The following is a 19,185-nucleotide window of genomic DNA, read 5'->3' as shown; positions in this document are numbered from 1 at the left end:
GGATGTTCAGCAGGATTCCGGATCTTCGGCTGGTGGGGACACAGCACCCAGGCAGCCAGGTGAGACCTCTTGGGGAACGTTAGCGCAGTTTGTTGGGGGGGCTGGGGGTGTTGGGGGGGGTCCCCAGTAGATGTTAGCAGGGGTTTGGGGCAACTGTTAGGGGGGCTGGCAGGTTTGCTTGCGGGTTGGGGCATCTCCGTTACCTGCGTGGGGGGGTGTCCGGGCCCTCTGGGGGAGCGAGTGCGGTTGGGGGGGCCAGTTCAGGTGTGGGGTCTGCGGTGGTGTCGGTGCAGACGCAGGTGGGGGGCGCGGTTGAGGACGAGATGGTGCGGATGGACGATAGGGCAAGAGGGGAGGTGTATGTTTGCTTTGAGGGTCCATTGGGGGCACATTTGAAACAGGAGGTGAGGGCAAAGATTTGGAGGGGGGAGTATGTAGAGATTTTTTCTTTGCTTCCTTTGGACAAATTTAACCTGGATAGGGCGAGACGGGATGAGGGTAAGAAAGAGGAGGAGGAGAAGCGTAGGTACCGCCTAATACCGCGGACGTTTGCAAACTGGCTGCAGGCGTTCGCGATATTAGCGAGCGTGATCGGGGAGAAGGCGCCGGAGTGCTGTTCGGCGTTGTTTTGTTATTTGGATGCTGTTGTTGAGGCGTACAGGGTGTATGGGGGGATAGCGTGGCTGCGGTACGACGAACAGTTTCGGCAGCGGAAGGCGGTGCGGCCCGAAATTAAGTGGGATCACAAGGATATAGCCTTGTGGTTGAAGGTTACCGCGCCGGTAAGACAGGGTCAGTCCTTTCGGGGGGAGGCAGGAGGTAGTGGGCAGCCCAATGTTGCGGCAGCTTCAGCAAAGGGGCTGTGTTTCGCATTTAATGACGGAACATGTAAGTTCGGAGCAAAGTGTAAATTTAAACACGAGTGCTCGGTGTGCGGAGGTTCACACGGTGCGGCGCGGTGCTTTTGGGGTAACAGACAGAGGGGGGGGGGTTTCAATAGCAAAGGGGGAGACGCCGGTACATCTGGGAAGAATGGGCCCGTTCCTAGACAGATATCCGGATAGGGAGGTGGCAGTTTTATTGCGGGAAGGTTTTTCAGTTGGGTTTCGGATCCCGTTTGTTCAAGGTGAAGCGGTTTTGGTTAGAAAAAATCTGAGGTCAGCGTTGGAGCATCCGGAGGTGGTGGCCGAGAAACTTAGTAAGGAGGTCAGTCTAGGCAGGATGGCGGGCCCCTTTTCGGCCCCGCCGTTGCCGGATTTAAGGGTGTCACCGTTGGGGGTGGTTCCGAAGAAGGAGATGAATACGTTTCGGCTTATTCATCATCTGTCTTTTCCAAAGGGCTCGTCGGTCAATGACGGTATAGACCCCGCCTTGTGTTCGGTGGTTTATACCTCATTTGATGCGGCAGTGGGTTAAGAAGTGGGGGAGGGGGGCGCTATTAGCAAAGACTGACATCGAGGCTGCGTTCAGGTTGCTGCCGGTTCACCCAGATTGTTTACACTTGTTGGGGTGTTTTTGGGGGGGGGGAGTTTTTTGTGGATAGGTGTTTGCCTATGGGCTGTTCCCTGTCCTGCGCGTATTTTGAGGCGTTTAGTTCATTTTTGGAATGGGCGGTGGTGGATTCGTCGGGTTGTGAGTCTATTATTCATTACCTGGACGATTTCCTATGTATTGTTCCGGCGGGTTCCAGGGTGTGCGCCTTGTTGTTGCATACCTTGGAGTCGTTATTTGGGGTTTTCGGTGTACCGTTGGCCACGGAGAAGACGGTTGGGCCAGTCTTGAGTTTTTTAGGGATAGTGATTGACACGGATAGGATGGAATGTAGGTTGCCCCTAGATAAGTTAGGGGATTTGAAGGGGAAAGTTGCGAGGGCGTGTCGTTTGAAAAAACTACAGTTGCGGGAGCTTGTCGCTGCTCGGTAAACTCAATTTTGCGTGCCGGATTATGCCTATGGGGAGGGTGTTCTGTAGGAGGTTGGCTATGGCAACGGCGGGTGTGGTCTCACCGCATCACTATGTGCGTTTAGGGAAGGAGTTGAGAGCGGACTTGAGAGTGTGGGGTTCCTTTTTGGAATGTTATAACGGTCGCTCTCTATTTATGGGTGATGTGGTGAATTCGTTTGATTTTGAGTTGTTTTCAGATGCAGCAGGGAGCGAGGGTTTTGGGGTCTATTGCCAGGGGCAGTGGTGTGCGGGGAGGTGGCCGGACAGCTGGGTGGAAAGAGGTTGGGTGAAAAACGTGGCTTTGCTAGAACTGTTTCCCATTGTGGCGGCGGTGGTGTTATGGGGGGAAGTTTTTCGGGATAGGAAGGTGCGGTTTCACTGTGATAACTTGGGGGTGGTGCAGGCGATAAATGGGTTGTCAGCTTCATCAGAGTTGGTGGTGCGGTTGTTGCAACAGTTGGTATTGGAGTGTCTGTTGATCAATGCGTGGGTGGTGGCGGTTCATGTGCCTGGAGTGAATAATGGCATAGCTAACGCTCTTTCTCATTCACAGTGGGACCGTTTCCGGCAGTTGGCTCCAGGCGCGGAAGAGTTTGGGAGAGAATGCCCGAGTTGTCTTTGGGAGGTACTGGAAGAATGGTAGCAAGTCTCATTCAGGCATCGCTGGCGCCTAGGACATGGGAGTTGTATTTGAAATCGTGGCGGTACTGGGAGGATTGGTGCAGTAAGTTGGGTGTTGGGGAGGGGGAGCTAGAGGTCCCGCTGCTGTTGTTTGTGGGTCACTGTAGAGAGGAAGGTTGGTCCGTGGCAAGGATGAATAGTTGCATGGCCGGTTTGGCGTTCAGGTTTAAATGTAGACAACGGCCAGATGTGACTAAGTCATTCTTGGTCATGCGGGCGTTGAAGGGGTGGCGCAGGGCAGGTACGGGGGGTGATAACAGGAGACCGGTGTCCTTCGGGTTGTTGTTGAAACTGGGGGAGCAGCTGGGAGTTGTGTGTAGTTCTGACTCAGAGGTCCGGTTGTTCCATTTGGCGTTTTCATTGGCGTTTTTTGGGGCGTTACGGGTGGGGGAGTTGGTCAGTCCGTCGGTACGTAAGGCTGGGGGGTTACAGAAGGCGGATGTGGAGTTATTCCAAGACAGGCTGGAGTTCGTTATTCGTCGGTCTAAGACGGATGTTGAAGGACGGGGGCGGAGGGTGGTGTTTGGTGTCCCGGATTGCGCCATGTGCCCGGTTAGGAGTTTACGTGACTACTGGGGTGGCAGGAAGAGCGGGATGTTGCCATTGTTAGTGGATGGGGATGACTCCTTTTTGTCGCGTTTTCAGTTTGCAGCGTTTTTTTCGAAATGTCTGGTGCGGTTGGGTTTGGGGCCTGAGGGGTACTCGAGTCATTCTTTTAGAATTGGGGCGGCAACGGAAGCAGCAAGGTGGGGGTTGGGAGACGAGATTATTAAGAGGATTGGGCGGTGGGAATCTATGCGGTTTAGATCGTACATTCGATTGCACAGTTTATAGGGGAACGGCCGGGGGGGGGAGGGGGAGGAAGTCGGAGTATACGCAATGTCTTTACTGTTTGCTTTGGGTTTGTTGTTTTTTCGTTACAGATGCAGTGCCGGCCCTAGTGTGGATCCTCGGGCATTCTTATGTCTTTTGGGGGGCTGTCCGGGCAGCGGTTCGGCCGGATGGTCAGCAGTTGGGGCTCCCGAGGTCTGTGGCGGTGGTGAGATGGCTAGGGGCGGCGGGGTATGGTCTGGGCGGGGGTGTTGCCTGAGTTTCACAGGTTTGTGAGGCAGGATAGGGCACCCGAAGTGTTGGTTCTGCATGTGGGCGGTAATGACCTGGTGGCGCGGCCGTTCCGCGAGTTGCTGCAGGGTATTAAATTTGATTTGCTGCGAATTTGGGCTATGTTCCCGCGGATGGTGACGGTATGGTCAGATATTGTGCCTAGGATGGTTTGGAGGGATGCACGTTCTGTGGTGGGGGTGAACAGGGCCCGTATTAAGGTGAATAGGGTGATGGGCAGGTTCATGGCCAGGAATGGGGCGGTGGCAGTGAGGCATATGGAACTTGAGAAGGGTGTAGGGGGGTTTTGGCGGGCGGATGGTGTGCATTTAAATGCGGTTGGCCTGGACATGTGGTGCTCCGCAATCCAGGAGGGGATTGAAGTAGCCTTGCGTTTGTGGAGGGGCGCGCAGACTTAAGGTGGTCAAGTCGGCGCGTCAGTGGCGGGGGGAGGTCCTTGAAGTTGGTCAGATTCACAGAGGAGGATGCTGGGAGGGCTCCATGGTTGGGGCTGGACTCCCAGTAGTGACGGATTTAAAAAGGGCCATTCAGTGGTGCTTCTGAGCTGGTGGGCAACGGCTGGAGGCAAGATGGCTTTCCCGGTAGGGTATTTGCAGTTGTTTGGAGGCTTCAAGGACCTCCCCTCGGGGGGGAGAATTGTTATTTATTATATGTTATGTTTATATGTTAATAAAAGACGGCTGCTGTGGCCGATTTATTCCAAGCCTGGTGTCCGTCTATCATTTGGGGCATGTTAGAGAGGAGGTCTGGGTGGAGGTAGGTTATGAGGGTTTGGAGGGTAAGGATTGGAGTAGAGTTAGGGGTCGGACGGCAGATAACCAATACCACCGTCATGTCACTGAGGACCCAACCTTGGGTCCTCTACAACATATATACAGTAGATATGTACAATCCAGGATACAGCTCTGTATACATGGCCCCCTATACTATAGTGCTGCCCATGTACTCTTAATAAAATAAAAAAGGACTACTTACATCACACACCACTTGAATTTGTCTCTGATCGAGAGCTCAATAAAATATAAAATATTAATTATATTAAAAGCCTGAAAGGGGTTTTGAACCCATGAACACTACATGTAAAGCAAGCATCTTACCACTGAGCTAAAGCTTTAGACACCAAAGGTGGTGATTTTTTTGATCTATGAGATGTAGTAAACCAAAAACACAGTAAACCTAAAATCCTTTGTGACCCTGACAAGTGAAGGAAGTCAGATATCAGCATCACACATCATTTAAATTTGCCTCTTATCTAGGGCTTAATAAAATGTAAACAGTTTAAAGGGGTTTTGAACACAGAAACACTGGGTATGAGCTATCAGCTATGCGCTCATATATGTACTGTGCTAGCTTACAGCATTTTAGGCACAGAGCTATAAGCTCAGCAATAGGCATACTTTGGTTGTGTGATTTAGCATACAAATACATAGTATATCTATAAAGCATTCTCACTTTGACCCTGACCTACGAAGAGCAACTCAGTCAAACTCAGATATGAGAGTCAGGTGTCAGGGTGAGATTGGCATTATTTTGATACTTGACTATGATATGTGACCATGTCCTAAAATGAACACTGTATTCACGGCATGGTGTCAGACTCTGAAGTCACCTCCACGTCATCTTGCTGTGACAGAGGAGGACTGAGCCATCCAATCCACAGTCTCATCCTCTTTTTCCTCAACGATAATGAACTACTACTACTACTACCACTGAAGACACGAACCCACGAGTGCCGGCGGAAGTCCTCTCCGGCCGCATTTCCGACCGGCAGGGTCCAGCAAAAACACTTCTGTTACACATAATACAACCGTCTGCGTCCTGTTGTATTATCTTTAACATATTTTTAACATTGCCAAAACAGATCCGTTTTGAACTCCATTGAAAGTCAATGGGGGATGGATCCGTTTTCAATTGTGTCAGATTGTGGCAGAGAAAACGGATCCGTCTCCATTGACTTGCATTGTGGGTCATGATCCGCTTTGCTCCGCATCCCAGGATGAAAAGAAAACTGCAGCATGCTGAGGAGCATTCCGTTCAGTTTTGTCTCCATTGACAATGAATGGGGACAAAACTGAAGCGTTTTTTCCGGTATTGAGCCACTAAGACAACCATCTGCATCCACTATGAACGGATCCGGTTGTATTATCTTCAACATAGCCGTCCCCACTGACTTGCATTGTGGGTCAAGCTGGATCCATTTCGCTCTGCATCCCATGCCGGACAGAAAACCACCGCATGCAGCAGTTTGCTCTCCAGTATGGAAATGCAACCAAACGGAACGGAATGCATTTTGGAGCACTCCGTTTCATTGTATACCCATTGACAATGAATGGGGACAAAACAGATCTCAATACCGGAAAATGTAAACACAGATGTGAAAGTAGCCTAAATCTTAAGTTGGCGAACTACTAAGCGATTATTTAGCCCTCTCCACCACGCCAACACTTTGAGTGTCTGAAGATTAAAGGGGTTATCCAATATCATAAACTGCCTCCCAATGTGCCGGGCCCCTCTGAGGGAATATACTTACAGTACCTGGGTCCCTGCTCCCCGCACCGCCGCTGCTGCTTCTCCCTGTGCGCCGATGAAAACATTCAGTGTCAAGGAGGATGGGGGGGCATCCAATGGCAGGCGGGGATGCTAGGGAGGCTCGCCCCCGACACAGGATGTTTTCATCGGTGCAAGGAGAGAAGCAGCAGCAGCAGCGGTGCGGGACCAGGAGCGGCACAGGGAGCAGGGTAAGTATATTCCCTGTGAGGGGCCCAGCACATGGGGGGGGGGCAGTTTATGATATTGGATAACCCCTTTAACAGCACGCATTTTGGCCTAGTATGTCCTAGTATACCCTGCGTATTGTAAGACATGTAAATGCTGGTTTTAATAAATTCAACAACCCCAAAAAATATGAACTGTAATTGTGTGGAGATGGAAATACATGGATTTAGGCCAAATATTCACCTTACCACTCATAGATAATTTTGGGTGCTACCCTACAACCTTTTAAAAGTTAAAAAACTTTAAAAATAAATTAACTATATGGAGATGCCCTGACACTGAGTTTGGACTAGTATTTCAGGTGTTTTCACTCTAATTTAAAATGCTACATTGATGGTAAAACACGTGTTGCACAGTTTTATGCTTATTCCAATGAGAGGATGTCCTTGCCGGTAGCTGCTTTGAGGTTTGCAGCAGCTGCAGTTCTGCTAGGAGCCCAGCAAGCCTCAGCTCCTCACTGCGCACTCCCTGGCTGACAGCTTCCCCTGCCTGTTCCATTTCTACACACAATTCTTCTTCTTTGTAATTCTATCCCTTCCCTTCTCTGTCCCTGGCAGTAGAACACAAGCTTAATAGTGACGTTTCACTGTCTCCGACTCCCTAAGATCATTTTCCTGGCAGACACTGACACCAACCGCCCTCATTCACAGCCCCGCACACAATGACTTTCTGCTCCTTCTGCTCGGGCACCTCCCTGCCTGCTGCAGCACTGATTGGCCCATCAAGACTGTCTGTTGGCCTGGGAGCCAATCAGAGCAACCCCCCCCCCCCTCTTCCTATCAGGGTCATGTGAGAACCCTTCTTCCTCCCCAGTGATTTTTCCCGCTGACATTTCAGTAAAATGGTGCTATGTGATGTTTTACTGGATTTGTCCGAAACGAGCCTGAAAAAGTTCAGGTTGGTCCGTCAGCCAAAATTTTGCAAAGTTCGTAACAAACCGGTTTGCTCATCTCTAATGCATACAATAAATCTGTCAGATCGTGACTACTACAGAAATATAATTAGTATTTTACCTCAGATTCTGCAGGTTCTGTAATCCTGGGGCAAGTCTTTTTAATCCTTCAATGTCTAAGGAACATCTCTGTAGATTGAGTTCTTCTATATTTCTGCAGGTGTCCAGAATAAACGCTAACACTGTGCAGTCTACAGCCGACATACGAACATCAGAAAAGTCCAGACTTCTGTGTGATTGTAGTGATTCCAGCACCAGAGCCTTATTCCGGGATTCATACAGATAGAAAAATGTACTTAGAAGATGTTGCTCGCTGGTTTCATTTTCCTGCACCCTCTTTTCTTCTAGAATGAAGCTCTTTAGCCAAGTGATGACATCTATAGATGTCGTCGTTGCTTGTCTGTCCAGGTATCCAGTTAGCATTGACCTGGTGGAGCCGTCTGATAGACCACACAGGAAACGGAGGAACATCTCACCTCGTCCATCAGGATAGGATTCGGCATCTTTTAGTGATTTCTGTAACTTCTCGGGAGAATAATCCACATAATGCACCAAGGCAGAGAAGAATTCCTGAACAGTGAGATGTAAGAAGGAATAGGACACAGGTTCCGCCGATTCCATCAGAAAACTTGATAATAGCTTTGACTTATTGTCCACATGGAAACAGTCCAGATCTTGTTCATCAAAGATAAGCCTATGATTCATGACCCCATGTTCTGCCATCCATCCGATGGACTGCAGGATCTTCTGAGCGCCACTTTTGTCCAGGCTGTGATTGAACAGGATGTTGGCGACAAATATCGCAAACAGCTGGGTGACGGTTTTGGGTAATAATGACACCGACTGATCGCTACTTGTTGGCTGGAAGCTCTTGGATAATACTGTACAGATGATCCAGCAGTAGGACGGGAGGTAACAGAAGGTGTACAGGGTGTCATTCTGCTTCACATAATTAAAAGCCTTTTCCGCCAGCTCAGGGTTGGAGAAGAAGTTTTGAAAGTACATCTGTCGTTCTTCCGGTAAAAACCCAGTGATTTCTACAATTCTCTTGAAAACTCTACAATCAATTGATGCCAGTCTGGTTGGGCGACTGGTCATTAGGACAGAACAACCATCAAGAAGAGACTTTCTCACCAAACTAACCACAATCTGACCACAAGGTTCAGGCTGATAAGGATTAGAGCACAAGTGACGTGATGAGAAATCCATGTTATGAAGACTTTCATCTAAACCATCAAATATAAAGAGAAGTTTTTCTGGTTCCTGTAAGATGTTACTAAGCTGCTCCTCCAGATATGGGTACTGATGAAGGATTAGACTGTCCAGACTAACTTTATCCAGTCTGTTGAGTTCTCGGAATTTGAAGAAAAAGACAAAGGAGAATCTTTGATAGAGATCCCCCTTCACCCAGTCATAGACAACCTTCTGCATCAGTGTGGTCTTCCCTACACCAGGCACTCCGCTCACCATTACCATACGTGGCACTTGTTTGGATTGGTGGCACCAGCGGAACAGTTTGTTGGGGGAAATGTGTTGTAGTTCATATTGTTTTCTCTTTAAGTATTCCTCATGTTTTACCCCCGTCTTTATGAGCTCATTCTCAGAGCGTCCTCTGAAGTGATCAGTGGAGACAATGATGAGGTTGACATAACGTGTACAGAACGAAAAACTCTCCTCTCGCTGGTCACATCTTGGAGGTTTGTTCTCTAGAAGTTTCTCAGTTCTTTCATGTAAATGTTTCTTGTGACTGATCTGGAAATCTATAGAAAATAGGAAAATAAAAGGTGAAGATAAGAAGCTGAAACAGAACTAAATATCTTGATAAAGAAATGGCAGATCTCTGTGCAGGGCCGGTGCAAGGATTTTTGCCGCCCTAGGCAAGATAAAAATTGCCGCCCCCCCCCCCTTATCAGATGATCTGCCCATATCATGACATCACATATGTTCCACCCCTTTCTCAGCTTTTAAATTAAAAGAACTTCTATGTTTCCCTTAGGGTTAATCCAGCTTTAATAACTAAACAATTACATAATAAACATATTGCATTGTCTACTTACCACCAGGACAATAAGATGATCTGGTCTCTGGCTGCAGTCTGGCTCTTGGTCTGGCTCTGGGGACTCTCTTGTCACTCTCTTCCCCCCCCCTCCCTCCCTTGTCACTCTCATTCCAGCCCCCCCCCCCTCCCTTGTCACTCTCATTCCAGCCCCCCCTCCCTTGTCACTCTCATTCCAGCCCCCCCTCCCTTGTCACTCTCATTCCAGCCCCCCCTCCCTTGTCACTCTCATTCCAGCCCCCCTCCCTTGTCACTCATTTTACCCCCCCTCCCTTGTCACTCTCATTTTACCCTCCCCTTCCTTGTCACTCTCATTGCAGCCCCCCCCCCTTGTCACTCTCATTCCAGCCCCCCCTTCCTTGTCACTCTCATTGCAGCCCCCCCTCTTCCTTGTCACTCTCATTGCAGCCCACCCTTCCTTGTCACTGTCATTGCAGCCCCCCCTTCCTTGTCACTCTCATTGCAGCCCCCCCCTTCCTTGTCACTCTCATTCCAGCCCCCCCTTCCTTGTCACTCTTATTGCAGCCCCCCTCTTCCTTGTCACTCTCATTGCAGCCCCCCCTCTTCCTTGTCACCCCTCATTGCAGCCCACCCTCTTCCTTGTCACTCTCATTGCAGCCCCCCCTTCCTTGTCACTCTCATTGCAGCCCCCCCCCTTCCTTGTCACTCTCATTGCAGCCCCCCCTTGTCACTCTCATTCCAGCCCCCCCCCTTCCTTGTCTCTCTCATTGCAGCCCCCCCTTCCTTGTCACTCTCATTGCAACCCCCCCCCCTTCCTTGTAACATAGAAACATAGAATGCGTCGGCAGATAAGAACCATTTGGCCCATCTAGTCTGCCCAATATACTAAATACTATGGATAGCCCCTGGCCCTATCTTATATGAAGGATGGCCTTATGCCTATCCCATGCATGTTTAAACTCCTTCACTGTATTTGCAGCTACCACTTCTGCAGGAAGGCTATTCCATGCATCCACTACTCTCTCAGTAAAGTAATACTTCCTGATATTACTTTTAAACCTTTGCCCCTCTAATTTAAAACTATGTCCTCTTGTAGCAGTTTTTCTTCTTTTAAATATTCTCTCCTCTTTTACCTTGTTGATTCCCTTTATGTATTTAGCAGTTTCTCTCATCTCCCCTCTGTCTCGTCTTTCTTCCAAGCTTTACATGTTAAGGTCCTTTAATCTTTCCTGGTAAGTTTTATCCTGCAATCCATGTACCAGTTTAGTAGCTCTTCTCTGAACTCTCTCCAAAGTATCAATATCCTTCTGGAGATATGGTCTCTAGTACTGAGCACAATACTCCAGGTGAGGTCTCACTATTGCTCTGTAGAGCGGCATGAGCGCCCCCTGTCTACTGGTAATGCCTCTCCCTATACACCCAAGCAATCTGCTAGCATTTCCTGCTGCTCTATAACATTGTCTGCCTACCTTTAAGTCTTCTGAGATAATGATCCCTAAATCCCTTTCCTCAGATACTGAGGTTAGGACTGTATCACTGATTGTATATTCTGCTCTTGGGTTTTTACGTCCCAGGTGCATTATCTTGCACTTATCAACATTAAATTTTAGTTGCCAGATTTTTGACCATTCCTCTAGTTTTCCTAAATCATTTTCCATTTGGTGTATCCCTCCAGGAACATCAACCCTGTTACAAATCTTTGTATCATCAGCAAAAAGACACACCTTACCATCGAGGCCTTCTGCAATTTCGCTGATAAAGATATTAAACAATATGGGTCCCAGAACAGATCCCTGAGGTACCCCACTGGTAACAAGACCTTGGTCAGAATATACTCCATTGACTACAACCCTCTGTTGTCTGTCCCTCAGCCACTGCTTAATCCATTCAACATTGTCCATTGTCACTCTCATTGCAGCCCCCCCCTTCCTTGTCACTCTCATTGCAGCCCCCCCCCCCCCAATCACCTCTAGTGTAGCGTGGCCGAGCTCTGTTCGGTCCGCGGTACAGGAGCATTTGTTTCCTGTACCCGGCCGGACTGAAAGGAAGTGCACACTAAGTGAGTACTTCCTGTGAGTCCGGCCGGGTACAAGAAACAAAAGCTCCTGTACCGCGGACTGAACAGAGCTCGGCCACGGACAGCACAGAGCAGACACAGAATGACAGCAGGCTGCGCAGCACTGAGCCGGCGGCCGGAGATTCTTTAGAGCGGCAAGCGCTCAGCCGCTCAGGAGGTGCAGCATGAGGGGCGCCACCAGCCGGCCGAACTTATATAACCAACTTATAACCAACTGGTGGCGCCGGCCCTGTATCTGTACATTGCTGAATTTTCCAGCTCCTCTTGGCCGCATGACTTTTCTAGTCTGACACTGCTCCAGATTTATCACACAGACGGACACTGGATGATAAATCTGGATAATGACTTTACACAACACCAAGGGCACCACAAACCAGGGGGACCCCAAACCAGGGTTTGCCACAAGGGGGACAAAGGGTGCTCTATTCACTGTGCACGGTCCAATAGGTACCAGGGAGGACCATAGCCACCATGAGTACTAGTACCACCTTCACACACACATTCTCACCTTCTGCTCCGGCCACCGCTGCATGTTACTAACTAGAATACTAGGTGTGGTGGTGTCACAACCAGACAGCTGAGAAGCTCTGACAGAGGCCTTTCAGAACCTCCTCCTTGAGTTCTGAGTTGTGGTATTCAGCTCCTCCTCATTAGCGTCTCTCAGCTGTTATGTGTTGGACTAATTGTTTCCCTTTAAATTCTTCCCCAGAATGCTTTTCTGGGCGGCTTATATTTCTTCCTGGAGTATGTGTGCATGCCCATCTGGTCCTCCTCTCCTCTACAAAGTTAAGTGTTAACTGTTATCTGTTATTTTCTGTTTGCTGGATCCCAGGTGACCCTGACTCCCTCCGTGTCTGGTGTAGGGAGCCGGTGGTCGTGTCCCCTCACTATTGTAGGGTGCTCAGGGCTTTATAGTCAAGGTTCGTGGATATGCATACCTCCACCATTCGGATCTATGCATAGGCTGAGCAGCCAGGGAAAGTGCCAAGTCTTCTGCAGGGGTCTCCCTTTCGTTCCTTAGCTTTTGGATCCAGCGAGACATTTATGCATGTTGTTTTGCCTTGTTACCTGTACACATTCCGTGACATTATAAGCCGCCAAAACCGTCTTAAGCATGGATCCGGTTTCACTTTTGGCTGAACGCCTTCAGGGTCTTTCATTGGAGGTAGCTGATCTCCGTAAGACTTTTTCTCAGCTTCAAGTGACCGGTTCAGCTTGCGTTCATGGAGCTTGTTCTGAGCCTAAGATCTCGCTCCCGGATACGTTCTCCGGGGGTAGTGAGAATTTTGTGCGTTTTAGAGAGGCTTGCAAACTCCATTTTCGCCTTCTTCCCCATTCTTCTGGTGATGAGGAACGGAGGGTGGGGATCATTATATCGCTGCTCAGGGGTAACGCTCAGTCCTGGGCCTTTTCGCTGCCGGAGGGGGCACGGCCTCTCCGTTCAGTGGATGAATTCTTTTTAGCCCTGGGTCAGATATATACTTAGGAAAACAGCCGGCACTCCTCTTAGCGTCGTGGTGCTCGCGTCAAGGGCATGAAAAACCCGCTTCAATATTCAGGAAAAGACCGGCACTCACTATTTGGTAATTCAGTTGGCTTTATTCAAAGCATTCAAAGGAAGCGACACGTGTTTCTGCTCAACACTGAGCCTTTGTCAAGCAAAATGAAATCAATTACAAGGAAATTTAAATGCAGCGCCATATCCGGCGTTCAGACGTGGTGACGTCACACACTCACGGTTACAATGTATACACAAAATGAATACAAAATGAACAAATAGTAACAACCAAAGACAGATCACCTCAACCTATGGTCAGTGGTAAGTAGATACTTGTAAATGTTCATATATGCAAAACAAGATGAAGGAAAAACGAAAAGGGAAAAAAGGAGGGATGGCAGACATGTAGTGCAGCCCAATATATTGAAGCCAATGCACAATTTGAATATTCAAAAAACAATATCTTGAGATATCTTCATCTCTTACAAAACTAAATCTAATTACATAATTTTTATTTTTATATTTCATATTAATAGCAATATATTGCACATTTTTCACATTATTTTCAATATTTTCACTTTTCATTTTTTCTGTGACTGAAAAAGAAATGAAATTGATCAAAACCGTAAAAAGATGTTTGAAAATATTAAACATATAACATCCGATACCCTATAGGAAAGAACTCACTTCATAGTCTCGATTGAGACCTTTTGGTTCCAGAGTCTGCAGAGTGTAAATCCAGTAGCTTTCCCGTTTTTTTAACATTAATAACCTGTTGCCCCCTCTACGTGGTTGCTGTATCTGTTCAATAATTTGAAACCTTAGTTGTGATATATTGTGGGAGCAGCTGTCAAAATGAAAGGGGACAGGTAATAGCAGATTTTTCTTCCGTATACTGGATTTATGATTACTGAACCTATCTTTCATTCTGACAGATGTCTCACCCACATATATCAAACCACAGGGGCATTTCAACAGGTAAACCACATAATTGCTGTCACAAGTGAAAAATCCCTTAATCGGGAATTTTTTACCTGTGTGTGGGTGGGAAAAGGTTTCACCTTTAATTACTGCTGAGCAATGGACACACTGCAGACACGGAAAGGTGCCCTTCTTTGGAGTAGACAAAAACAATTGACGTGACATCTTACTGCCTCCTATGTCAGCCTTAACAATTGTATCCCTAATGTTTCTGGTTCGTTTGTAACAAATCATAGGTACATCTCTGAATTCCACAACATCAGGGTAGGCTGCACGCACAATCCCCCAATGTTTATTGATCACATGTCGAAATTTGTTGATCCATGGATGATACTTGACAATAAATGGTAACCGTTTTTTATCACTGTCAGGTCTTTTTTTATACACTTCGCCACTACACTTCTTCAGCTCATCATCCAATAAAGGTTTCGGATAACCCCTAGATGAGAATTTGTCTGCCATCTCTTGCAATCTCGTTTTCTTTAAGACTTCATCTGACACAATTCTTTCTACACGCCTGAATTGTGAGAGAGGCAGAGATTTTTTTTACCGATGGTGAATGATTGCTAGAGAAGTGGAGTAGACTATTTTTATCAGTTTTTTTGTATACAAATCAGTCTGTATTAAATTATCCGGCCCTTTTATTACCCAGGTATCCAAAAAATTCATTTTGTTTAAATCACTTTGAACTGTGAAAGATAGTTCAGGCCATACATTGTTCAAATATGTAGTAAACAGATTCAATGATTCGATGCCGCCCCGCCATACGCAAAAAATATCGTCTATAAATCGACGCCAAAAAATGCAGGATTGCGTATATAATAAATTGCTGTATACAAAATGTTGTTCAAACCAGGCCATATAGCTATTTGCGTATGGCGGTGCGGCATGCGAACCCATCGCGGTCCCACGTTTTTGCTTGAAGAATGTATCCTGGAATAGAAAATAGTTCTCCTCTAGAACTAACTGTAATAATTGGAGAAAAAACATTTTCTGTTGTGTATTATAATCCGAAAATTCCAGAATCCATTCAACCGCAATAAGGCCTTTCACATGTTCAATAGATGTATATAAACTCTTTACATCATAAGTGACTAGAAGGTCTCCTGATTCTAAGTGTACCTTTCTAATCTCCGATAAAAAATGAGTGGTATCCAATAAGAAAGAGGGAGTTTTCCTTGTCAATGGGGTCAGAACTTTTTCAAGAAGTATTGCTGGTGCAGACAATATTGAATCATTAGAGGCTACAATTGGCCGACCAGGTGGTGCCATCAAGCACTTATGGATTTTTGGCAACGTGTATAACACAGGGGTTACCGGATGTTGATTAACTAAAAATTGACATAATTTGTCATCTATTACTCCTTTCTCATTATGCCTATTCACAATTTCAGATAATTTGCGCTTGATATCAAACACCGGATCCCTGTCTAATGGATGATATGTATCACGGTCAGATAATTGTGATAAAATTTCAGACACGTAATATTCCTTATCCAACATTACCAAGGAGCCCCCTTTGTCCGCAGGCTTAAAAATGACAGTTTTATGATCTAATATAGTGTGTAATGCATTTCTTTCCTCCTTTGACAAATTTTGTGCGATGGCCAGACCCTCATGACGAAAATCAGAGATGATTGCATCAAAATCTCTTTGCACCAAAGATATGTAGGTCTCAGCAGGATGATGTATTTTCGGGGGCTGAAAATGACTTTTTAATCTTAAACCAAATTGATTCAAGTTTAAACCTGTTTGTATAGGAATACTTGATGTGGAGACCGACATATCTTTGCCTGCAAAGTGAGCCTTTAAACGTATGCTTCTGAAAAAACGGCGACAGTCCATGTCAAATTGAAAACTATCAAATAATTCAGTAGGACTAAAGGAAAGACCTTTCTGTAACAATTTTAACTGTGTGGGAGTTAAACTTTTAGATGATATATTAAATAGCAAAGTCTCATTTATACCTGGGATCTCGTTGCCATCGGTGCTTGCTGCTCTCCTGTAATGGCGTCCAGCTCTCCTGGTGTTCTTCCTCTTCGACATCTTTGCCCTAAAAAAGACGCCGAGGCACGTTGATTGATGCTGTAATCGCTGCCAGATCCTGATGATTGGGACCCTCCACGGCGTGTGAAGCGACGAACCAACGGAGTAGCTGTGCCTGATGAGTCTTGCCATCTATATACTCTATGATTTTGATAGTCCTCCAAATCTCTGGTGTACTTCTTACGTTTAGTGGCCTCAATGTCCTTTTGCAAATCGTTACAATTCTTCTCAATTTTTTGTTTTAAAGATGTAAGCTCCTCCAATGATAAAGCGTCCTTCAATTGTTGCTCAATAGCACTTATCTGAGTTTTAATCTCCACTATAGAGGTATTCAAATGTTCAATGGTCAATACCATCAAATCATATGAACATTTGTTCAATATATTAGCAAACTGTGTGCAATACTCTATATTATCACAGAAAAAGGTGGGTCTCAGATTTACCCTTAGCCCTCGTGGGATCCTGTGATGTCTGCAATATTCCGCTAGTGTAGCTGCATGCAACTCCCACGCTACCAGCCTCCTTGATTCCCTCTCCCACTCCTTACTGCGTGATTCAGTAGGCGGCGTCTTCAGGAACTCCGTGCTGGTGGTGACCTCAGACACAATCTCCCGTGCTCTCTCCTCGCTGTATGCAAATGACATTTGTACGAAGGTGCTCGCGCTGTGATTCAATCGAATACAAACTTAGGAAAACAGCCGGCACTCCTCTTAGCGTCGTGGTGCTCGCGTCAAGGGCATGAAAAACCCGCTTCAATATTCAGGAAAAGACCGGCACTCACTATTTGGTAATTCAGTTGGCTTTATTCAAAGCATTCAAAGGAAGCGACACGTGTTTCGGCTCAACACTGAGCCTTTGTCAAGCAAAATGAAATCAATTACAAGGAAATTTAAATGCAGCGCCATATCCGGCGTTCAGACGTGGTGACGTCACACACTCACGGTTACAATGTATACACAAAATGAATACAAAATGAACAAATAGTAACAACCAAAGACAGATCACCTCAACCTATGGTCAGTGGTAAGTAGATATCAGATATATGATGATCCGGATCGTATTGCTCTGGCTGAGTCTAAACTACGTCTCCTATGCCAGGGTAAACAATCCGCAGAAATATACTGTTCAGAATTTCGGAGATGGGCAGTTGATACTGGTTGGAATGATGCTGCACTCCGAAGTCAATTTTGCCATGGTCTTTCAGAGGGATTGAAAGATGCATTTGCCTTTCATGAAAGGCCTATTTCTTTGGACTCTGCTATGTCTCAGGCCGTTCGTATTGACAGGCGTCTTAGAGAGAGAGGAGAGGGATCTCCTTCCTGTCATACTCGGTCTCAGGACTGTGCAGCGGTCCCATTCTCTGCGCAGGGGTCTCAGTCGCTGTCAGCCCCTTCTGAGCAGGAGCCCATGCAGTTGGGGTTGATTGCTTCTGACAATAGAAGATTCAGCCCGCATGGGAGGGTTTGTTTTTGTTGTGGAGGTATTAATCATTTGGCAAATATTTGTCCCTCTAGGAGATTCAGGCAGTTCTCTGGGTATAATAAAGAAACAAAGAGGAAAAAATCTTTGAAAAATGTTCCGTCTGTTACTATTGGCAGGATTGAGGCGGAGATTGAAGATTTTCCGTTTGCTTGTAGTTCCCGTTTTGTCCTGCCGGCTAGGGTGGCGCTAGAGAGCAAGAACATTTTTTGTGAGATTTTTGTGGATAGTGGAGCAGCGGTCAATCTCATTGATAATCACTTTGCGATAACTCATGGTTTCCAGGTGTGCGCTTTGAGAAAGGATATTCCTGTATTTGCTATCGATTCCGCTCCACTTTCTCAGAAATCATTAAAGGGCATAGTTCACAATATCCGTTTAATTGTGAGTGATGCTCATGTTGAGGATGTGTCATGTTTCGTCCTTAGCGGTTTACCTACCCCTCTGGTGTTGGGGCTGCCCTGGCTCACTAAGCATAACCCCACCATTGATTGGCAAGCGAGGCAAATAAATGGTTGGAGTGACTTTTGCAGAGAGAATTGCCTCATGACATCTGTTTCTGAGGTTGCTACTAAGACTATACCATCTTTTCTCTCTGAATTTTCGGATGTCTTCTCTGAGAGTGGAGTTCAGGATTTGCCACCCGCACAGGGAGTACGATTGCCCTATTAATCTCATCCCAGACGCCAAGCTGCCTAAATCTCGTTTATACAATCTTTTCCAACCTGAGAGGATCGCTATGCGTGCTTATATCTCTGAGAGTCTGAGAAAGGGACACATACGACCCTCAAAGTCACCTGTTGCCGCTGGTTTTTTCTTTGTTAAGAAAAAAGATGGTTCTTTAAGACCTTGTCTGGATTTCAGGGAGCTGAACAATATCACAATTCGTGACCCATATCCGCTTCCTCTGATCCCGGACCTATTTAACCAGGTTGTTGGGGCTAAAGTCTTTTCCAAATTAGATTTAAGAGGGGCATACAACCTGGTCAGGGTCAGAGAAGGGGACGAATGGAAGACGGCCTTCAATACCCCTGAGGGCCATTTTGAAAACTTGGTTATGCCTTTTGGTTTGATGAATGCCCCAGCCGTTTTCCAGCATTTCGTGAACAGCATTTTTTATCATTTGATGGGAAAATTTGTATTGGTGTATTTGGATGACATTTTGATTTTTTCTCCCGATTTCAAAACTCATAAGGAACATTTACGTCAGGTCTTGCTCATCCTGCGGGAGAATAAATTATATGCGAAACTGGAAAAATGTGTTTTTGCGGTTCCAGAAATTCAATTTCTGGGGTTTCTTCTCTCCGCGTCTGGTTTTCGCATGGACCCAGAGAAGGTCCGCGCTGTGCTTGAGTGGGAGCTTCCTGAGAATCAAAAGGCGCTGATGCGTTTTTTGGGCTTTGCCAATTATTACAGGAAGTTCATCTTGAATTATTCTTCTATTGTTAAACCACTCACTGATATGACCAGAAAGGGGGTAGATTTTTCTTCTTGGTCAGTAGAGGCGCGTAAGGCTTTTTCTGATATCAAGGAGAGTTTTGCTTCCGCTCCCATCTTGGTGCAACCTGATGTTTCGTTACCCTTCATAGTTGAGGTTGATGCTTCTGAGGTGGG

The 19,185-nt window shown here is 46.6% G+C and overlaps 1 protein-coding gene across 3 annotated transcripts in view; it reads right to left on the bottom strand.

Moving 5' to 3' along the window:
• Positions 1–19,185, bottom strand: part of LOC122932022 (NACHT, LRR and PYD domains-containing protein 12-like) — a 279,421-nt gene that overhangs the window by 190,324 nt on the left and 69,912 nt on the right. For all 3 annotated transcript variants that reach the window (XM_044286171.1, XM_044286172.1, XM_044286173.1), the window contains exon 6: positions 7,535–9,233. In XM_044286171.1, coding sequence (XP_044142106.1) covers positions 7,535–9,233 — 1,699 coding nt within the window. The remainder of the gene's footprint in view (positions 1–7,534; positions 9,234–19,185) is intronic.

The sequence above is a fragment of the Bufo gargarizans genome, chromosome 3 (genome assembly GCF_014858855.1).
Source record: "Bufo gargarizans isolate SCDJY-AF-19 chromosome 3, ASM1485885v1, whole genome shotgun sequence".
NCBI lineage: Eukaryota > Metazoa > Chordata > Amphibia > Anura > Bufonidae > Bufo > Bufo gargarizans.
The sequence above is the reverse complement of the archived record's forward strand: the minus strand, read 5'-3'. Positions and strand labels throughout refer to the sequence as shown.